This window comes from Sus scrofa, chromosome 8 (genome assembly GCF_054392235.1).
Source record: "Sus scrofa isolate SSC_HxYL_T2T_F1_AM1 chromosome 8, Sscrofa_HxYL_maternal_Yorkshire_Landrace_v2.0, whole genome shotgun sequence".
Lineage (NCBI taxonomy): Eukaryota > Metazoa > Chordata > Mammalia > Artiodactyla > Suidae > Sus > Sus scrofa.
In genome coordinates this window covers 83853761-83872948 of record NC_139390.1, presented here as the reverse complement: position 1 = coordinate 83872948, position 19188 = coordinate 83853761, and the positions used below count along the sequence as shown (strand labels likewise).

The window sequence follows — 19188 nt, the reverse complement described above, 5'->3', positions numbered from 1 at the left end:
TACTTAAAGGTCAGATGACTTTGAAGTGAAGTTAAAATTCAGCTATTTGGGGCAGATGAAAATTTGTATGCCATTGTTCACACTATTGATTGTGTATTTGTTTCTTTTTTAGAATTGTGATATGTGATTCAGGCTCCTCATCCACACATCTATAGACCAGCTTGTATATGTTAACGTTTGTAGATCAACAGATGCCTAGCTACGATCCGCAGAACATTTACCATTCTGAGTCGATCTCAGTTGGCTTACCTACCTAATGAGCTTGGGCTTGATCAGGGTTTGATCAGTCGATTAAATGGCATTTAACCTGATGAAGTAAACTTGTTAAGTGAATGTTTGCAAAGTGTATCTTCCTACTTGGATTCCTCCAGCCCCCATAATGGTGCTTTTCCCCCTGTACTGAATCCCTGAGATGCAGAGTATGTAGCGGAGAGGCAGCTGGGGCTGGGGAATCAGAGGCAAGGTTGAAAGTATAAGATGGGGGTAATCAGAGGAGTGGGCCAGGCCTGGAGAAGCCACTGTGAGCAGCGTGTGGTCGTGGGTCCATGGGAGATAACTAGGTGAGACTGGACAGCAGTGAGGAATATTGGAGTGTGGTGGGAGTGGTTTGGGAAGCGCACACAGAAGGAAAGAGTAAGGAAGAGTCAAGGTCACACCAGGAGTCAGCCTCCAGAAACTGAATAAACTGTGACACCGTCTGGGCAGCTAACCTGAGGCCTCAGAACAGAAGGTCTTGGAGATTCAGTCTTGCTGTGCTCTAGCTAAGAAGCTTCTTAGGCATATATGCCCTGTCAGGTGGGAACCAGGCGGAGGGTGTGGGCCGAGCCCATTTGCAGAAGCAGGTCACAGGTGTGTCTGCCTGGAAGGGAAAGGGAGGTGGCCTGGGAGGGTCCCTGCACCTAAGGAGGGACGTTAAGGACAAGTGGCAACAGCATCAGCACTTTACTGCTCTTTGGCTATTGCATGACTCACAGGCCTGGTTGGAACACCCGTTTTCCAGGCAGTAAAACACTGGGCCAGGCCTGGGAGTGAGCAGAGGGCTTGGTTCCAGATGATCAACAAAGCTTCTCTCTCTGTGGGTTATTACAGCCCCTTTCCCATGTTTCCTTGCCCTTGAACCCAGAAGGTGGTGGAAAGGAGCTGCTCTAAGGAGAGATGCTTCAGTTTAAAAGCTGGAAAATAGTTTGTAGTCTGTCCAAAGATCTAGTTTTCTTTTTTAGGATTTTCACCACACCTTCCACCCCAAAGTAGGAATTTGCAGAGGAGAGCATTGGACTAAGTAATACAAATGAAGATTAATTCATGAGAAAAATATGGAGTTCCCGTCGTGGCGCAGTGGTTAACGAATCTGACTAGGAACCATGAGGTTGTGGGTTCGGTCCCTGGCCTTGCTCAATGGGTTAAGGATCCGGCATTGCGGTGAGCTGTGGTGTAGGTCGCAGACGAGGCTTGGATATGGCATTGCTGTGGCTCTGGCATAGGCCGGCGGCTACAGCTCCGATTCGGCCCCTAGCCTGGGAACCTCCATATGCCGAGGGAGTGGCCCAAGAAATGGCAAAAAGACAAAAAAAAAATAAAATAAAATAAAAATTCATGAGAAAAATGTTAAATTGAGATCATGTAAATAGCTTTGCTTTATATTACATACATACATTTAGATATGAAATAAATATTTACAGGCAGGCATATAGTATAAATACAAATGCATATATAAAAATGTAGGTTGCTTAGGAATTTCTGAGAATTTTTTAACTCTGTGTTTTGGTCCTTTTTGTAGACATGAGTACAAAATTACTTTGCTTTAAAATTTTTACTTGTGTTATGAGATTAGATCAATTTGTAGGAAAGAAGAACTAATTAACCTTAAAATCTCCTTTATATCTTTCCTTTTCTTTTTTTTTTTTTTTGTCTTTTAGGCCCACACTCGTGGCATATGTAGGTTCCCAGGCTAGGAGTTGAATAGGATCTATGGCTGATGGCCTATACCACAGCTACAGCTATGCCAGATCTGACTCGCATCTGTGACCTACCTGACAGCTCATGGCAACGCCAGATCCTTAACCTACTGAGCGGGGCCAGGGATAGAACCTGCGTCCTCATGAATGCTAGTCAGATTTGTTTCCACTGAGCCACAACAGGATCTCTGCCTTTATATCTTTTCAGACTCACTTCTCATCATGAGTCTATTTGTCAATATATTTAGTTTTTAAATTATTTCATGTATAAATTGTCATGTAACAATACGATTCACTTACTGTTTATTTTTAATAGCTTTAGAGTATGGTGATATAACAATATGATTATAATTCTCTTATTTTTGACTGTGTGGGTCAGTAATATGTTTATTTTTCATTACGGAAAATATCATTGGTGTGAACATTTTTAAACAAATTATTTTTGGGTTGTTTACTTGGAGCATTTTCCCCAAAGTGAGATTAACAAGTCAAAGGGCAGGAACAGTTTCATAGCTTCTGTTACATATTGCCAGATTGTTTTCCAGAAACATTGAGCTAATTTGCTGTGCTGCTATCGGTATATAAGGCACAGTCCCAATTTTAGACAGTTTAGAACAGTCTGAGCACACATGAGAAGTATAATTACATTTCTACCCTGAGGCCTAGTTGTGTAGATAGCTCTCATAAGTAAACTCACCGTGTGGACTTTGAGATTATAGAACTGATAACCTGTAGAGCTAATTTGTTCTTCAGAATGTGGAACCTTGAAGTTAGGGCTTTGGGGTTGGAGAGTGAGCTGTGCTCAGGTGGAGCCCCCTTTTGGACGAATATGGTACTGCAGTCCAGCGCTCTGAGCTGTTGTCAAGGCCAGAGCAAAGGGAAAGGATGTTAGGTCCCAGTGAGGTCCTTAAGTCTCTGAGGAGTTCTAGAGGCTTGGGGAGGGTGGGGAAGGGGAGGGGGAGTCTGGAGTCTGGCATGCAGTGAAGGAGATGGGTGGCCGCTGGGTAGACTTGGGCCAGCAGTCATTGAACTGGGCACCTTCTGGGTAGCTGCTCACCAAGGCCTTCCTTGTTGCAAGTGTCAGCTCAAGAGTGTTGGGTATTTTTTCCTGGTAGTACTGTAAATTTTATAATGGCAATTGGTGAAGATTACAGATTCTGTGGAAATCTATTCATTCCTAAGGATATACTAGCCAGGTCGCTAAAGGTTCCTTTACCCTGCTTCTGCCAGGGGAAAAGCTTAGACTTTTCCCTGAGAAATAAAGTTCCCTCATTGCTCACGCATGCTGACGTAGCATTGTCCTTTTGTGGCCTCCGCAGTGACTTGCAAAAATTCTATAACCTAAATACCAAAACATGCAGCGGCATGTCTTAGAGCTGGGCTGGGAGGGTAGGGCAGAAGTTAACCATAGTCCATGTAGCGTGCAGTTCAGAAAGGCAAAAAGGAGCAAGTTAAATTCATGGATAAAATGTTTGTTCAAAAATTAACATGTGTACACACTCTAAAGGAAGTAAATTGAACAGATATTATCATAGAAATTCCAAGTCATAAAGTTAAACGGAGGTTGAGATACAAAATTGTTTCAATTTTCAAGCCCCAGAGCAGAAGTTCAGTATTGATGGGCGAAGAAGGGGTAGAAAGCACTCGAATACCAGCGGTGGTAAGAGAAACACCCGGGCTGTCATGTGACCTAACTAGGGTGTTTTTTTTTTTTTTTTTAACTGTCAATTGATTTTTTTAAAAATGTTGATGGTGTATGTAATATACATACACACACACACACGAAGTTTACTCTCCTAATCATTTTTGGTATATAATTCAATGACATTAACCACATTCATGTCATGCAACCATCACACTACTATTTCCAAAACAATTTCATCACCCCAAACAGAAACCCTGTGCTTTTAGAGATTTATTTTGTAATTGATTATCTCAGCATTTTTTTTTTTTTCTGGCTTAAAGAAATGCATACTTCAGACCTTTCATTTTTTTTGGAGTTCCCTCCTCCTTCAGCAGGTTAAGGGTCTGGTGTTATCACTGCTGTGGGCTCAGGTTCAGTCCTTGGGTTGGGAACTTACGCATGCTGCAGGCCACACACACACACACACACACACCCCTCCCCAAACAAAAAAACTTAAAAAAAATTTTTTTATACCATGAGATACCAGCTCACACCAGTCAGAATTGCCATCATTAATAAGTCCACAAATAACAAGTGCTGGAGGGGGTGTGGAGAAAAGGGAACCCTCCTGCACTGTTGGTGGGAATGTAAGCTGGTACAGCCACTATGGAGAACAGTTTGGAGATACCTTAGAAATCTATACATAGAACTACCGTATGACCCCACAATCCCACTCTTGGGCATATATCCGAACAAAAGTTTCCTTGAAAAAGACACATACACCTGCATCTTCATTGGAGCACTGTTCACAATAGCCAGGACATGGAAACAATCCAAATGTCCATCCACAGATGATTGGATTAGGAAGATGTGGTATATATACACAATGGAATACTACTCAGCCATAAAAAAGAACGACATACTGCCATTTACAGCAACATGGATGGAACTAGAGACTCTCATACTGAGTGAAATAAGTCAGAAAGACAAAGACAAATACCATATGATGTCACTTATAACTGGAATCTAATATACAGCACAAATGAACCTTTCCGCAGAAAAGAAAGTCATGGATCTGGAGAATAGACCTGTGGCTGCCCTGGGGGAGAGGGAGGGAGTGGGAGGGATCGGGAGCTTGGGGTTAATGGATGCAAACTATTGTTCTTGGAATGGATTTATAATGAAATCCTGCTGTGTAGCATTGAGAACTATGTCTAGATACTTATATCGCAATAGAACAAAGGGTGGAAAAAAAATGTATACATGTAAGTGTAACTTGGTCCCCATGCTGTACAGTAGAAAAAAATAAATAAAATAAAAAATAAAAAAAGAAAATAAAATTTTATTGATGTATAGTTGATTTACAATGTTGTGATAATTTCTGCTGTATAGCAAAGTGACTCAGTTTATACATATATTCTTTTTCATATTCTTTTCCATTACGGTCTATCACAGAATGTTGAATATAGTTCCCTGTGCTCTACAGTAGGACCTTGTTGTTTATCCATCATATATATATATATATATATATATATATATATATATATATATATATATACTTTGCAATATCCTATATATACACACACACACAGTTTGCAAACCATTTAAAAAATTTCAACATATGTTATATGATTCTGGTAGGTGGCATCTCTTGTCTGTCAGTTTCCTTTCATCCTTCCTAATGATGCATGCTTGGTTGAAGAGGGTACCGATCCATGTGGAGGGAAGGATATTGTTCTGTCAAGGGCATTTGAGGAGCTGTGTTCCATTGTTGAAATCTCCAAATCGAGTCTGTTTATATGTGAATACTGGTAGTCTTAATTATTTAATGTATTTTAAAATTTAAAAGCACTATTATATCCTTGACAGTTAGGGAAAATTTAAGATCTTGTCACTTTGAACACAAAAATGATGACTATTGTTCCATATTGTTTTCAGTTTTCTTTGACTTGCATTTTTTTTGACATAGTTTTGATAATGATGGGTCTAACTATATACAAGTAACTTATTTTTTATTTAACATATCATTTAGAGGTTTTTACATTTTTTTTATTATTGATTTACAATGTTCTGTCAATTCCTGGTTCCCTTAGAGTTTTTTTTAATTTTGCTCAATAGTCTTCATAATAATGGACCCAGAAATGCATGCAGGCTAATTTACATAACCATTCTACTTTCTTTGAGATTTTAGATTGCCAACATTTTTTAACTATTGTAATCCAACAATGTCAAATGCCTTCTTTCTGTGGTTTAACGCCTTCATTTTAGTCTCATGAGAGGGAGACACAGAGCTCTCATGTCTGTCTTACTGGGGGGCCCTGGTTCCTGCTTTTTCTTTGAATATGTGGTACAGTTAGTGTTGGTGTGTCTTCATAGTTATGGTAAGCTACAGATGGATGATAGATGTTTGATTTGGTTACAGGTTGTGAAGATCTTAGAGAAGCATGACCCCTTGAAGAACACCCAGGCAAAGTATGGGTCCATCCCTTCAGATGAGGCCAGTGCTGTGCAGAACTATGTAGAACACATGCTCTTCTTGCTGATTGAAGAGCAGGCCAAGGATGCTGCCATGGGGCCAATCCTGGAATTTGTGGTCTCGGAGAACATCATGGAGAAGCTCTTCCTTTGGAGCCTGAGGCGGGAATTTACCGATGAGACTAAAATGGAGCAGCTGAAGATGTACGAGATGCTGGTCACCCAGTCACACCAGCCTCTGCTGCACCACAAGCCCATCCTGAAGCCCCTGATGATGCTGCTGAGCTCTTGCTCGGGAACGGCCACCCCTGCCGTGGAGGGGAAGCTAGTTGTCCTGCTCAGTCAGCTCTGTTCTATTCTTGCCAAAGACCCGTCCATCCTGGAGCTCTTCTTCCACACCAGTGAGGACCAAGGGGCTGCCAACTTCCTCATCTTCTCCCTCCTGATTCCCTTCATCCATCGGGAGGGGACCGTAGGCCAGCAGGCCCGGGATGCTCTGCTCTTCATCATGTCTCTCTCTGCCGAGAACAGCATGGTGGCCCAACATATCGTGGAGAACACCTACTTCTGTCCAGTAAGGCCTTCTCCTTCAGTTCTTGTCCACCCAGTCCTCTTCTCCTCTCCCGAGCTACCGATAAATACTTTTTTATTCCTTTCTTTTCCGCAAGCTGTGCTTGGCACCTTCGATGGAAAGATGTTTAGAGGAAATCTTTTGGAGGGAGCAGAGGAATCTAAGTTGAGGGGCTAATTGGATGAGCAGTCTCAGCTCAAAATAAGCCAACAGAGGAAACTGTAGGAGTTCCCTGGTGGCTCAGCAGGTTAAGGGTCTGGCATTGTCACTGCTGTGGCTCTGTGTACTGCTGTGGCATGGGTTTGATCCCTGGCCCAGGAACGTCTGCATGACATGGGTGTGGCCACCCCCCCCCAAAAAAAATGTGTGTTACAGTTTCTTGGTTCACTTCTGTTGGGTTAGGAACTGTTTCAGTTTTTTTCTAAGAGCATATCCTGAGCAGTTGGTAAAAGCTGCTCTTTCTGTATTCTTAGCTTTTCTTTGAGCCAGTGAATCATGACATATGGTGAGACCTCTCACAGCTGGTTTCACAAATGAATTTGTTTCCCAGTGAGATAATGACCATAATTATATATCCAAAGCACTGATTTTATTTTTAAAAAATACATATTTACAGTGTGAGGTACCAAGAAATACTCTACTCTGTATAGTTTCTTAAATCATTGGTTTAGTGTGAAATAGCCAGGCCCAGTCATAGTTCTAAAAAGTAATGGGTGCTATCTGCGACTCTTAAGATGCCACACGGCTCTGATGATTTTTTGGTGTTAATGTCATCTTTGGAAGGGGGATTTAAATGACAGATTTATACATTTATATCTTCTTCGGGTTTGTCAGATGTTGGGCAACAGCGATTTTTATTTTCCCAACTCAGTGAACATTTCCAGTTTGTTTCCATTTCTGTTCTTTTTACCAAGCATCTCATTGTGTTTCTTTATATTGCCTTAAATATTCCGATTCTGCTGGAATAGTGTGGAAAACCATCAGTGAGTTTTATTGTAACAGGCCAGGCAAGTTGCCATTAGTAGATTAGATTCATTGTTAATTACACTGTGTGGGTAGTTCTTGACCAAGGGCGAGGGCGTTTGGAGGGCATTTAGAAATGTGCGTGGGGTGTATTTGGTTGTCAAGGGACATGGGGTGGCCTGGGAGGGAGGTCAGCTGGCATTTAGCATGCAGGGGCCAGGGATATTTAATGTCCAGTGGTTTGTGGAACAGTCACCTACAGTAAAGAAGTGACCTGCCCCAAATGCTAACAGCAATCCTTGTGAGTAACACACTGTATTTTGCTTTGAGGTTCAAAAGCAGTGATCTTCTGTGTCCTACTAAATGCCTATTTTGACGAATAAACCAGGGTCACCTAGGGTCTGGTGAATATTTATTTCTGGGGAAACAAATGGATTAAAAAAAATGTAAAAACAGAATTTCTGTTAAGTTCAGGGCACCATGTGTCTCTTCTCTTCTGGCTTCTGACCAGTGGAATAAGAGATTGAGCAAAGGTGGAGAGTCAGATGGGGAGCAGAGAACTGATTCCCTTCTGTGCCAATAAATTAAATCTCCCTCCTTATCTCCTTCAACAGGATTATAAACTCCATTATAAGCTCTTTCTAAAGACTATATCTTAAGATAAAAATGTGACTTCTCACCCTGAATCAGAGCATGTTTGAAACACATTGCTGTATTGATTTTCTTTTCTTTGTGTGTGTTTTTTAGGGCCACACCCAGGCTAAGGGTCGAATCAGAGCTGTAGCCACCACCCTAACCACAGCCATAGCAACTCGGGATCCAAGTGGCAACTGTGACCTACACCATAGCTCATGGCAATGCCGGCTCCTTAACCCACTGAGCAAGGCCGGGGATCGAACCTGTGTCCTCATGGATGCCAGTCAGATTTATTTCTGCTGAGCCATGACAGGAACTCCTGTATTAGTTTTCTATTGCTGCTGTAACACATTACCGAAAGCTTTGGCTTTGAACAATACAAATTATTAGAGTAGAATTGTCTCACTGTAGGCCAGCAGGTCTCATGGGGCTAAAGTCAAGATGTTGGTAGGGCTGCACTCCTTTCTTGGGACTCTCCCATTTCCTTGCTCTCCCCAGCTTCTAGAGGCCACCCACATTCCTTACCTCGTGCCCCTCTCCCCCGATGTCACAGTCAAGGTTGTCGCATCTCTCTGGCCATCCTTCTGTCGTAGAGCCTCCGTCTTGATGCTGCTCTTCTGTTTCCCTCTTCCACCTTTGAGGACCCTGTGATTGCACTGAGCTTACCCAGCTCATTCAGGAGACTCTCTCTATTGAACCATCAGCTGATGAGCACCCTTCATTCCATCTGCAAATTCAATATTCCTTTATCACGTAACCTAATTAGTTCACAGGCCCAGGAATTAGGATGTAGACAGCTTTGGGGGGACCATTATTCTGCTGACCACTGTGGCCACAGTCATGCAGTTTGGAGAGTTCTTAAAGAAATATGATCAAGAACAGAATGTAATCAGAATTCCTGTAGGCATTTAATGTATGTAAGTCTGGGAGTTGCTCAGGAAGCTGGGACACACATTAGGGAAAGAAAAAAGGGGTTGGAAGAGCTGGGTCTGAGTGGTGTTGGAGAGGCAGAAACTTATTAAACAATGAACCATTCCATGAAGAAGCTGCACAAAGGGCTGCTTTGAATTGCTTTGGGTACTTCTGCTATTAAAGAAGGGTGTAGGTATTGAAACAAATCATCAAAATATTTGGGTAGATCACCTGTTCAATATGCACAGTGATTTTAAAAAGATACCTTAAAAAAAAAAACCCCACAATTCTAAGGTAGCCTGAATAAATCTAATGAATATGTTAAAAAAAAGGGGGGGGGGGGAGAATTTATATAACTTTATTGAAGGGCATAAAAGAAGATCATAATAAATAAAAATCCCTGTAGTTTGTAGATAATGTGTAGATGAGACTTTCCTATAAATCCCCATCAAGTTAATGCAATTTATATTAAACAACTTTTTGTTATGAAAAAAGCAACATACAGGAGTTGCTGTTGTGGCTCAGTGGTTAACGAACCCGGCCAGCATCCATGAAGATGAGGGTTCGATCCCTAGCCTCGCTCAGTGGGTTAAGGATCCGGCGTAGCCGTGAGCTGTGGTGTAGGTCACAGACACGGCTTGGATCCCGTATTGCTGTGGCTGTGGTGTAGGCTGGCAGTTGTGGCTCCTATTGGACCCCTAGCCTGGGAACCTCCATATGCCACGGGTTCGGCCCTAAAAAGACAAAAAAAAAAAAAAAAAAAAAGCAAAATACAGAAAACTTGGAAGGTTACTGAAATGGACACCATATATGCACCACATAAATTCAAAATTGTCGATATTTTGTCATACTTTGGCATATTTATCATCTACCCTTTTTATTTGTTTTTCACTGGACCGTTTGAAATTAAATTATAGACATTTGAAATTAAGTTACAGACATAAGATACTTTAGTATGTAGCTCCCACAATAAGCACCTACTCCTATAATCGCAATGTTACTATACCGAAGAAAATTATACAATAATTATATAATATAATCTAATATTCAGTTCAGTTATGCCCCAAATGACTTATACAGATTTTTTCCCCTCAAAACTGAAGTCCAATACAGGGTACATTTCTGACTGTCATATTTATTTTTTAAATCTTTTTAATATTGCCATACAATTGATTTACAATGTTATGTTGATATCTTCTGTATAGCCAAGTGAGTAAGATATACATATGTATACATTCATTTTCATATTTTTTTCCCTTATGGTTTATCACAGGATATTGATAAAGTTCCCTGTCAGTATAGTGGGACCTTGTTGTTTATCCATCCTGCATACACTAGTTTATATCTGCCAAACTCCCACTCCGTCCCCACCCCATCCCACCTCCCTTTTGGCAACCACAAGTCTGTTCTCTGTGTCTGTGAGTCTGTTTCTGTTTCATAAATGTCCATTTGTGTCATATTTTGATTCCCACATATAAATGATATCATATGGTATTTATCTTTCTCTTTCTGACTTACTTTGCTTAGTATGATCATCTGTATTCCATGCATGTTGCTGCAAGTGGCAGTATTTTGTTCTTTTTATGGCTGAGTAGTATTCCATTGTATATATGTACCACATCCTTGCCCGTTTGTATGGTGGACATCTAGGTTGTTGCCATGTCTTGGCTCTTGTGAATAGTGCTGCTATGAACATAGAGGTGCATGTACCATTTTGAATTACAGTTTTGTGTAGACATGTGCCCAGGAGTGGGATTGTTGGATCATATGACAGCTCTATTTTTAGTTTTTGAGGAACCTCTATACTATTTTCTAAAGTGGCCACACCAATTTACATTCCCACCAATAATGTAGGATGGTTCCTTTTTCTCTACACCCTTGCCAGCATTTGTTTGTCAACTTATTAATGATGCCTATTCTGACTGGTGTGAGGTGGTACCTCATTATAGTTTTGATTTGCATTTCTCTAATAATCAGCTATGTTGAGCATCTTTTCATATCCCTGTTGGCCATCCATATATCTTCTTTGGAGATATGTCTATTTAGTCCTTCTGCCCATTTTTGGATTGGCTTGTTTGCTTTTTTGTTGTTGAGTTGTATGAGCTGTTTGCATATTTTGGAAATTAAGCCCCTATGAGTTGCGTTGTTTGCAAATATTTCTGACGTCGTATCTCTTTAGTCCCTATTAATCTATAACAGCCTGCCACTCCTCCCCACCCCCTGCCATGACAGTGGACTTTTTAAGAGATCAGCCATTGTTGGTAGAAGCCCCACATGCTGAGTTTCTTTGTTGTGTAGCTTGACTTATCCCTATGACTTGTATTTCTGACAAATTGGGAGCTGGGTCTAAATGCTTGATTAAATTCAGGTTAAAAACATTTGGTAAGAATACAGGTGACACATCAAGAAGCAAGTGTTAGGTTATCCTGCTGTGGGTGATGCCATGCCTGATCACTTGGGTCATATAAGGTGATGACCCTTAGATCCCTCTGCTGTACAGGTAAAATTTTCCCTTTCTTAATTATAAGGTGCATTTTGTGAGGTGTTAATGAGAGTTAAAATCCAAAGAGAGTTTTTTTTTTTTCCACGGAATGTGACAAATTGATGCTGAAAGTCATATAAAAGTGTAAAAAAGGTCAAAAATGGCCGAAATAATTATGAATAATATTATTGGTAACAACAATATATTTGTTGAGCACTTACTATGTTTCAGACGGTGTTCTTAGTGCTTTATTTGTATCAACTCATCTAATCCTCACAACTGTAGGTACTAGTATTATTCCCTTTTTATAGATGAAGAAATCCAGGCACAATATTCTTAAGTAAAATCATTCAAGGCCACATGGCTGGTAAGACAAAGGGTCAAGATTTGAACGTGGCAGGTCTGACTCAAGGAACAAGTGCTTAATACAACCTTGTGCATTAAGTAGTGAAATGTTAAGACTTCCTCTAAAGCACAAATCATAAAGAAAAGACTAGAGTTAAGAACAAAAACACAGAGTTCCCATTGTGGCTCAGTGGGTAACGAATCCAACTAGGAACCATGGGGTTGCGGGTTTGATCCCTGGCCTTGCTCAGTGGGTTAAGGATCCGACATTGCCGTGATCTGTGGTGTAGGTTGCAGACACGGCTCAGATCCCGCATTGCTGTGGCTCTGGCGGCCAGTGGCTACAGCTCCGATTTGACCCCTAGCCTGGGAACCTCCATATGCCGTGGGAGCGGCCCAAGAAAAGGCAAAAAGACAAAAAAAAAAAAAAAAAAAAAAAAGAACAAAAGCACACATTGGGAGAAGATATTTGCACCACACATAACTACAAATGGTTGGTACCCCAAGTATATGAAAATATTTGTAATACTACACATTAATAAGAAAATGATGAAACATGGGCAAAAATATGAATGGATAATTCTCAGAAGACGCCCAAAGCTGATAAATGTATGAAAATGTGGTCATCTTACCTAACATCAGGGACATATAAATTGAATCCACAATGAGACACCAGATAACAGCATCCGAGTGACTAATGATTAGACATCTGATAATACCAAGTACTGTCAAGGGGGTGGAAAAACAGGAACTCTTGAGAATATAAATTGGTACAGTAACTCAGAGAAGCAATACGGCGATATTTAATGCAATGAATATTTGCATACCATGTGATCCTGTGCCTTCACTTCTAGATAACTGTCCTAGGAGAATCTGGCACATGTTTACAAGGATGCAGGCAAAAAGATATTCTATAGAATAGTGATCTGAGGAAAAGAACAAAAAGGAACTATATTAAGGGTAAGATAAACTGGTTTATTCTATGTCAGTGGGCATTCAAAAATGAATGAATCACTGAGCAATATTACACTGTATGTGTATATATGTATACACACACATATTTTATATGTATGTATGTATACACACACATGTATGTATATGACATCTTTCTCTATTCATCTGTTGGATGCTAGGTTGCTTCCATATCTTGGCAATTATAAATAATGCTGCTGTAAGCTTTGGGGCGCATATGTCTTTTTCAAATTAAAGTTTTGTTTTCTTTGGATAAAAATGGAATACTGCTCAGCCATAAAAAGAATGACATTTTGCCATTGGAATGGCATGGATAGACCTGGAGGCTATTATGCTTGGTGAAATAAATCAGGAGAAAGACAAATACTGTATGTTTTCAGTTATATGTGGTATATAAAAAATAAAGCAAATGAACAAATATGACAACAGTAACAGACTCAGATACAGAGAAAAAAACTCCTGGTTATCGAAGGGAAGGGGGGTCAAGATCAGGGCAAAATAGGTGAAGGGGATTAAGAGGCACAAACTACTAGGATAAAATAAATAAATTACAAGAACATAATGTACAGCACGGGGAATACAGTCAATATTTTATAATAACTTTGAACAGAGTATAATCTATAAAAATGGCAAATTCCTATCTGAGTTGTGTTGAAACTAATAGAAGTCAATTATACTTGAATTAATTAATGAATCACATTTATTAGCATGTAACTGCATTTATATTTGTAAGCGCCGACAAACCTAAAAACAAAAAATATAAAATCTAAAAACAAAGGAGCAGAAGGTTACATATAATGTTAATATTTACATACTAAATGTAATACATATGTAATTAAATTTCCATGCAATTTTCAGACAAAATCTTCATGTATACTATTTTTTTGGAGCATATGAATGCAGGAGAAATACAAAAACCAGCACGGGGAGTTCCCACTGTGGGGCAGTGGGTTCAGTGGCATCTCTGCCATGCAAAGATGCATATTCAACCCCCAGATTAGTGCAGTAGGTTAAAGGATCTGGTGTTGCTGCCACCATGACATAGGTCACAGATGTGGTATAGGTCACAACTGCGGCTTGGAGCTGACCCCTGGCCCAGGAGCTTCATATGCTGTGGGGCAGCCAAAAAAAGAAAAACAAACAGACAAAAAACAAGCATAGGAATACTATGTACTAAGTTGTTCAGGACTGTGGGTGCTTTGGGGGGCAAAGGAAGGAGCAGGGATGGCAACTGAATTGGAATAGGCTTTAGCTCTATTTGTAATGTTTTATTTTTGAAAAAACAAAGAGTGCTCTGAAGAAAGCATGACAATTTGTTACAAGTCTGTTAAAATCTTGGGGGTGGTTTTCTGTTCTATTCTGTTTTACATGTTTGTAATATTTCATATTTTAAAAACTTAAATATACGAGGTCTAGGATAGAATGTGTTTTTAATATTCAGATTTCCGCTTCTTCAGTTCTAGGCAGATTTCATTGAGTAATTGTTGCTTTTATAAAAACATGTTTTAAAACACTGTACAGTTCATTAAAGTTGGAGAAAAAACATACTCAGCTGACCTTATTTGCTAGAATGGAACACAGAGTTTCGTTGTGTTAAGTTGCCCCTCAGGATAGATCCCATAATCTCATTTGTACCTAGTTTCCTATAATTACATCTGACAACATAATTAAAAAAAAAAAAGAGCTCTTTATGTTGAAGATAAAAGCATACTCTATTAACCATCCGGCTAAGGATCACAACTGGCAAAAAGCTTTCTCTAATTAGTATGATTGTCAAGCAGTGTTAGCATCAGGCTTTGGGAAGAGTGGTGACTTTTTCAGGAAACCGGATCACTTTTGGAAACTTCTGTTCTGTGGTTGATCTGAAGACCTTACAGGTTCTGCCGCCTCCTCTCATGCCCCTGGCATGCAGAAGTTCCCAGGCCAGGGTTTGAACCTGCGCCACAATAGTGACATGAGCCACAGCAGTGACAGTGCCAGGTCCTCAACCCACTGTGCCACCCTTCTTTTGATTTTTTTTTTTAAACCAAGTATTGATGATTAAGCCCTTGTCACTTGTTACATGTTGACAAAAGTAGAAAACAGCCTATCTGCACGCTAGGAAATGCAAATTGAAATGAGCAACCTTTAGGTACACAGCCGTAGGTGGAAAGTTATGTATCCCCTATCTGAAATTTATGAGGCTTTTTATTTTGGCAAGTTGTCTCAAATGGTCCCCACCAGGTGTTTTGCTGCTAGCTTCAGACTAAAGCCATCTGCTGAAAATCTTTCTGTTTTTGCTGAAATTAACTGGGTCCTATTAGATGTTTATGGATGGTCCTTTCCTGACCTGTTCCCTGCGCTGTGCATGCCGTCTTGACTCCCTCCATTCCAGACTGCTGTGTCTAAGCCAGGATGCTCACCTCTTTACCTGCACTCTTTCCTTTCATCGTTGTAGCGACTCAGTGAAGAAACTGCCCTTTAGAGGACTTTGATACCTGCCTGTAAATGGCAGAGTCAGGTTCAAAACCACGTGCGTCTGATATTGAAATCCACAGTCTCAACCATTACCATGCTATACTGCTAGCGGGCAAGCGGTCTGTCGTCCTCATCGTTATATATGGTGATTAGTTTTCTTTTTCTTTTTCGGCTGCCCCTTAGCACATGGAGTTCCTGGGCCAGGGATTGAATCTGAGCTGCAGTTGCCAGATACACCACAGCTGTGGTAATGCTGGACTAACCCACTGTGCCGGGCAGAGGATCAAACCTGCCTCCCAGGAGTTCCCATTGTGGTGCAGCAGAAATGCATCTGACTAGTAATCATGAGGTTGCGGGTTCGATCCCTGGGCTCACTTGGTGGGTTAAGGATCCAGCATTGCTGTGAGCTGTGGTGTAGGTTGCAGACACGGCTTGGATCCTGCATTGCTGTGGCAGTGGCGTGGGCTGGCAGTTGTAGCTTGGATTCGACCCCTAGCCTGGGAACATCCATATGCCATGGGTGCGGCCCTAAAAAACAACAACAACAACAAAATGCTGCCTCCCAGTGCTCCAGAGACACTGCCAGTCCCTTGCACCACAGCAAGAACTCCTGGTGATTGGTTTTTTTTAAGACTCTTGAGAGACGAGAAATAAAAAATACTGGGTCCATACTTAAAGTGTTGGGAATAAATATAATGTTTTATAATGACTATTTTTGTGGTAAGGTGAAAGGTTAAAATAGTGGATGAGCATTTTTTAAAAAAATTAGCTGTTGAATGGTCTATATATTTTTAAGTTAAAAATGAAACTGAAAAGTAAATAGATTACAGATGATTTTCCAAGTGTTTGATGGCACAGACCTATTGTTGCCCTGCCTTTCTGCACTTCCTGTTCCCCAGGGCCCCCTGCAACTCTCTGAGGAGTAATGGGCTCTCTTGCGTTTATTAGTTTATTAGCAGCCTCTTCCTTCTGAGCTTGTCTTACTTGTTCAGTGTTCTGGCTGGTCTCTAGATGGTGTTCTAGAAATGTTATGTGGATTGGTTGAAGGAATCTGATCTCTGAGCACACTTTTGGAAAGGATGATATAAACATTAGCAGTAAAGCTTTGGAATCTTAAGACTGCGTAGTACCCTTTATTCTGCAGAATGTTTTTAAAAAAAATTTTTTTTTTATTAAAGTTGATTTACAATTTTCTGTCAATTTCTGCTGGACAGCAACGTGACCCAGTCATACGAATATATATATTCTTTTTCTCGTATTATGTTCCATCATGTTCTATCACAAGTGATCGATTATAGTTTCCTGTTCTCTACAGCAGAACCTCATTGCTTATCCATTCTCAATGTAATAGTTTGCATCTATTAATCCCAAACTCCTTGTCCAACCCAATTGCTCCCACCTCGCCCTGTGCAACCACAAGTCTGTTCTCTATGCCTTTGAGTCTGTTTCTGTTCTGTAGTTAGGTTCATCTGTGCCATATTTTAGATTCCACATATAGGTGATATCATATGGTATTTGTCTTTCTCTTTCTGACTTACTTCACTTACTAGAAAATCTCTAATTCTACCCATGTTACTGAAAATGGCATTATTTTGTTCTTTTTTGTTTAATTTTTTTTTTTTTCTGCAACCATGGCATCTGGAAGTTCCCAGGCTAGGGGTTGAATTGGAGCTACAGCTGCTGGCCTACACCACAGCCACAGCAATGCCAGATATGAGCTGGATCTGTATCCTACACCACAGATCACGGCAACTCCAGATCCTTAACCCACTGAGTGAGACCAGGGATTGAACCTGTATCCTGGTCAGGTTCATTACCTCTAAGCCATGATGGGAATACCTATTTTGTTCTTGTTTAGGGCTGACTAGTATTCCATTGTGTATATATACCATTTCTTCTTAATCCATTCATCCGTTGCTGGACATTTAGATTGTTTCCATGTCTTGGATCTTGTGAATAGTGCTGCAGGTACCTGGGGGTGCATGTATCTTTTTGAATGAAAGTTTTGTCCATATGTATATGCCCTGGAGTGTGATTGCTGGGTCATATGGTAGTTTGATTTTTAGTTTCTTTTTTCTTTTTTTTTTTTTTTTTTTGTCTTTTTGCTATTTCTTGGGCCACTCCCATGGCATATGGAGGTTCCCAGGCTAGGGGTTGAATCGGAGCTGTAGCCACCGGCCTACACCAGAGCCACAGCAACGCCGGATCGTTAACCCACCGAGCAAGGGCAGGGACTGAACCCGCAACCTCATGGTTCCTAGTCGGATTCGTTAACTACTGAGCCACGATGGGAACTCCGATTTTTAGTTTCTTAAGGAACCTTCATATTGTTTTCTGTAGTGCCTGCACCAACTTACATTCCCACCAACAGTGTAGGAGGGTTCCCTTTTCTCTACACCCTCTCCAGCAGTTGTTACCTGTAGACTTATTAATGATGGCTCCTCTGACAGGTGTGAGGTGGTACCTCATTGTCGTTTTGATTTGCGTTTCTCTAATAATTAGTGATGCAGAGTATTTCTTCATGTGCCTTTGGCCATCCATATGTCTTCTTTGGAGAAGTGTCTATTTAGGTCTGCAGAATGTTTTCTTCCATGCTTCTTCCATGCTTTCTTTCTGTGCTCAAGACTGTCACAGAGACATTCTCTGGCTCCACTTCTAGTGGTGAGAACATGAAACATCTCCGTGTCCAGTTGGCCCACGACCCTGTCCTTCTGTACAGGCAGGCCCTGTGTGCATCTCAGCCACGCCCTTTTCAGAGCATCCTTTTAAAAAGAAGAATATTAGGTATGTGATATTTTTAATTACTGTCACCGATGTATGTAATTTGAAAATTAATGTTGCTGTAATTATATTGATATACTGAATAGTTATTCCCAGCTTTTTAGGCAGGCAAATTAAGCCTGTCTTTATGAATTCATCTTCAAAGCCTCAAAGTGGTTAAGGAATCGGTAGTATGCAGAATTAAAGCCTTTGTTCTGTGGTTAATTTAGCATGAATTAGCGAATGTAATTGATTTTAAAAATGTGGCATCAAGTTTAGATTTCCCTTCAAGGAGAACTTTTGGTCTCTGTTCTTTCTGCCAGAGGTTTCTAATTATAACAGGCAACTCACCGGGGTCACATTCAAAACTGGAATTAAAATGATTTGTTTGGATGTGAAGACAAGGAGTTAAATGCTTTAAATAGGGGACATTTTCCTTTGGGACCACAGATACCCTTATTTTGAAAAAGAGATAAGCTCACTACACTGTTTCCTTTTGTACATCCTGTACTTAACACAGTACCTGTCCTGGAGGTGCTCAGTGATTTTTTTTTTTTTTAATGAGTCAATGAATGAAGGAATAATAAAGGCCACTGGGAAAGAGAACAGTGGAGTTCTCATTGTGGTACAGCAGAAACAAATCTGACTAGGAACCACGAGGTTGCGGGTTTGATCCCTGGCCTCGCTCAGTGGGTTAAGGATCTGGCGTTGCCGTGCACTGTGGTGTAGGTGGCAGCTGAGGCTCAGATCCTGCATTGCTGTGGCTGTGGTGTAGCTCTGATTAGACGCCCTAGCCTGGGAACCTCCATATGCCTCGGGTGTGGCCCTAAAAGGCAAAAAAAAAAAAAAAAAAAAAAAGAGAGAGAGAGAAATGTATCTAATCTTTTGATTTTTCCAGTATTGAAAGGTCTCATCTCTTTATCTCACTGCCCTCAGCCTCTGCTGTGGGCTCCTAGTCCATACCCCTACCCCTACCCTGTCTCCCTCCTGCTCCTCTGCACTGAGGCCTCAGGTGCTCAAGCCCCAAGCCTGTCCT

At 40.8% G+C, this 19188-nt stretch overlaps 2 protein-coding genes across 8 annotated transcripts in view; one reads left to right on the top strand and one right to left on the bottom strand.

The window, feature by feature from the left end:
- GATB (glutamyl-tRNA amidotransferase subunit B) overlaps nt 1–19188 on the bottom strand; it is a 685553-nt gene that overhangs the window by 484932 nt on the left and 181433 nt on the right. The window lies entirely within an intron of this gene.
- FHIP1A (FHF complex subunit HOOK interacting protein 1A) overlaps nt 1–19188 on the top strand; it is a 299876-nt gene that overhangs the window by 205744 nt on the left and 74944 nt on the right. For 6 of the 7 annotated variants that reach the window (XM_021101513.2, XM_084972705.1, XM_021101517.2 and 3 more), the window contains one exon: nt 6002–6628. In XM_021101513.2, coding sequence (XP_020957172.1) covers nt 6002–6628 — 627 coding nt within the window. Of the gene's footprint in view, nt 1–6001; nt 6629–18016; nt 18177–19188 lie in introns of those variants that run through there. The other variant, XM_084972706.1, reaches the window with a different exon arrangement.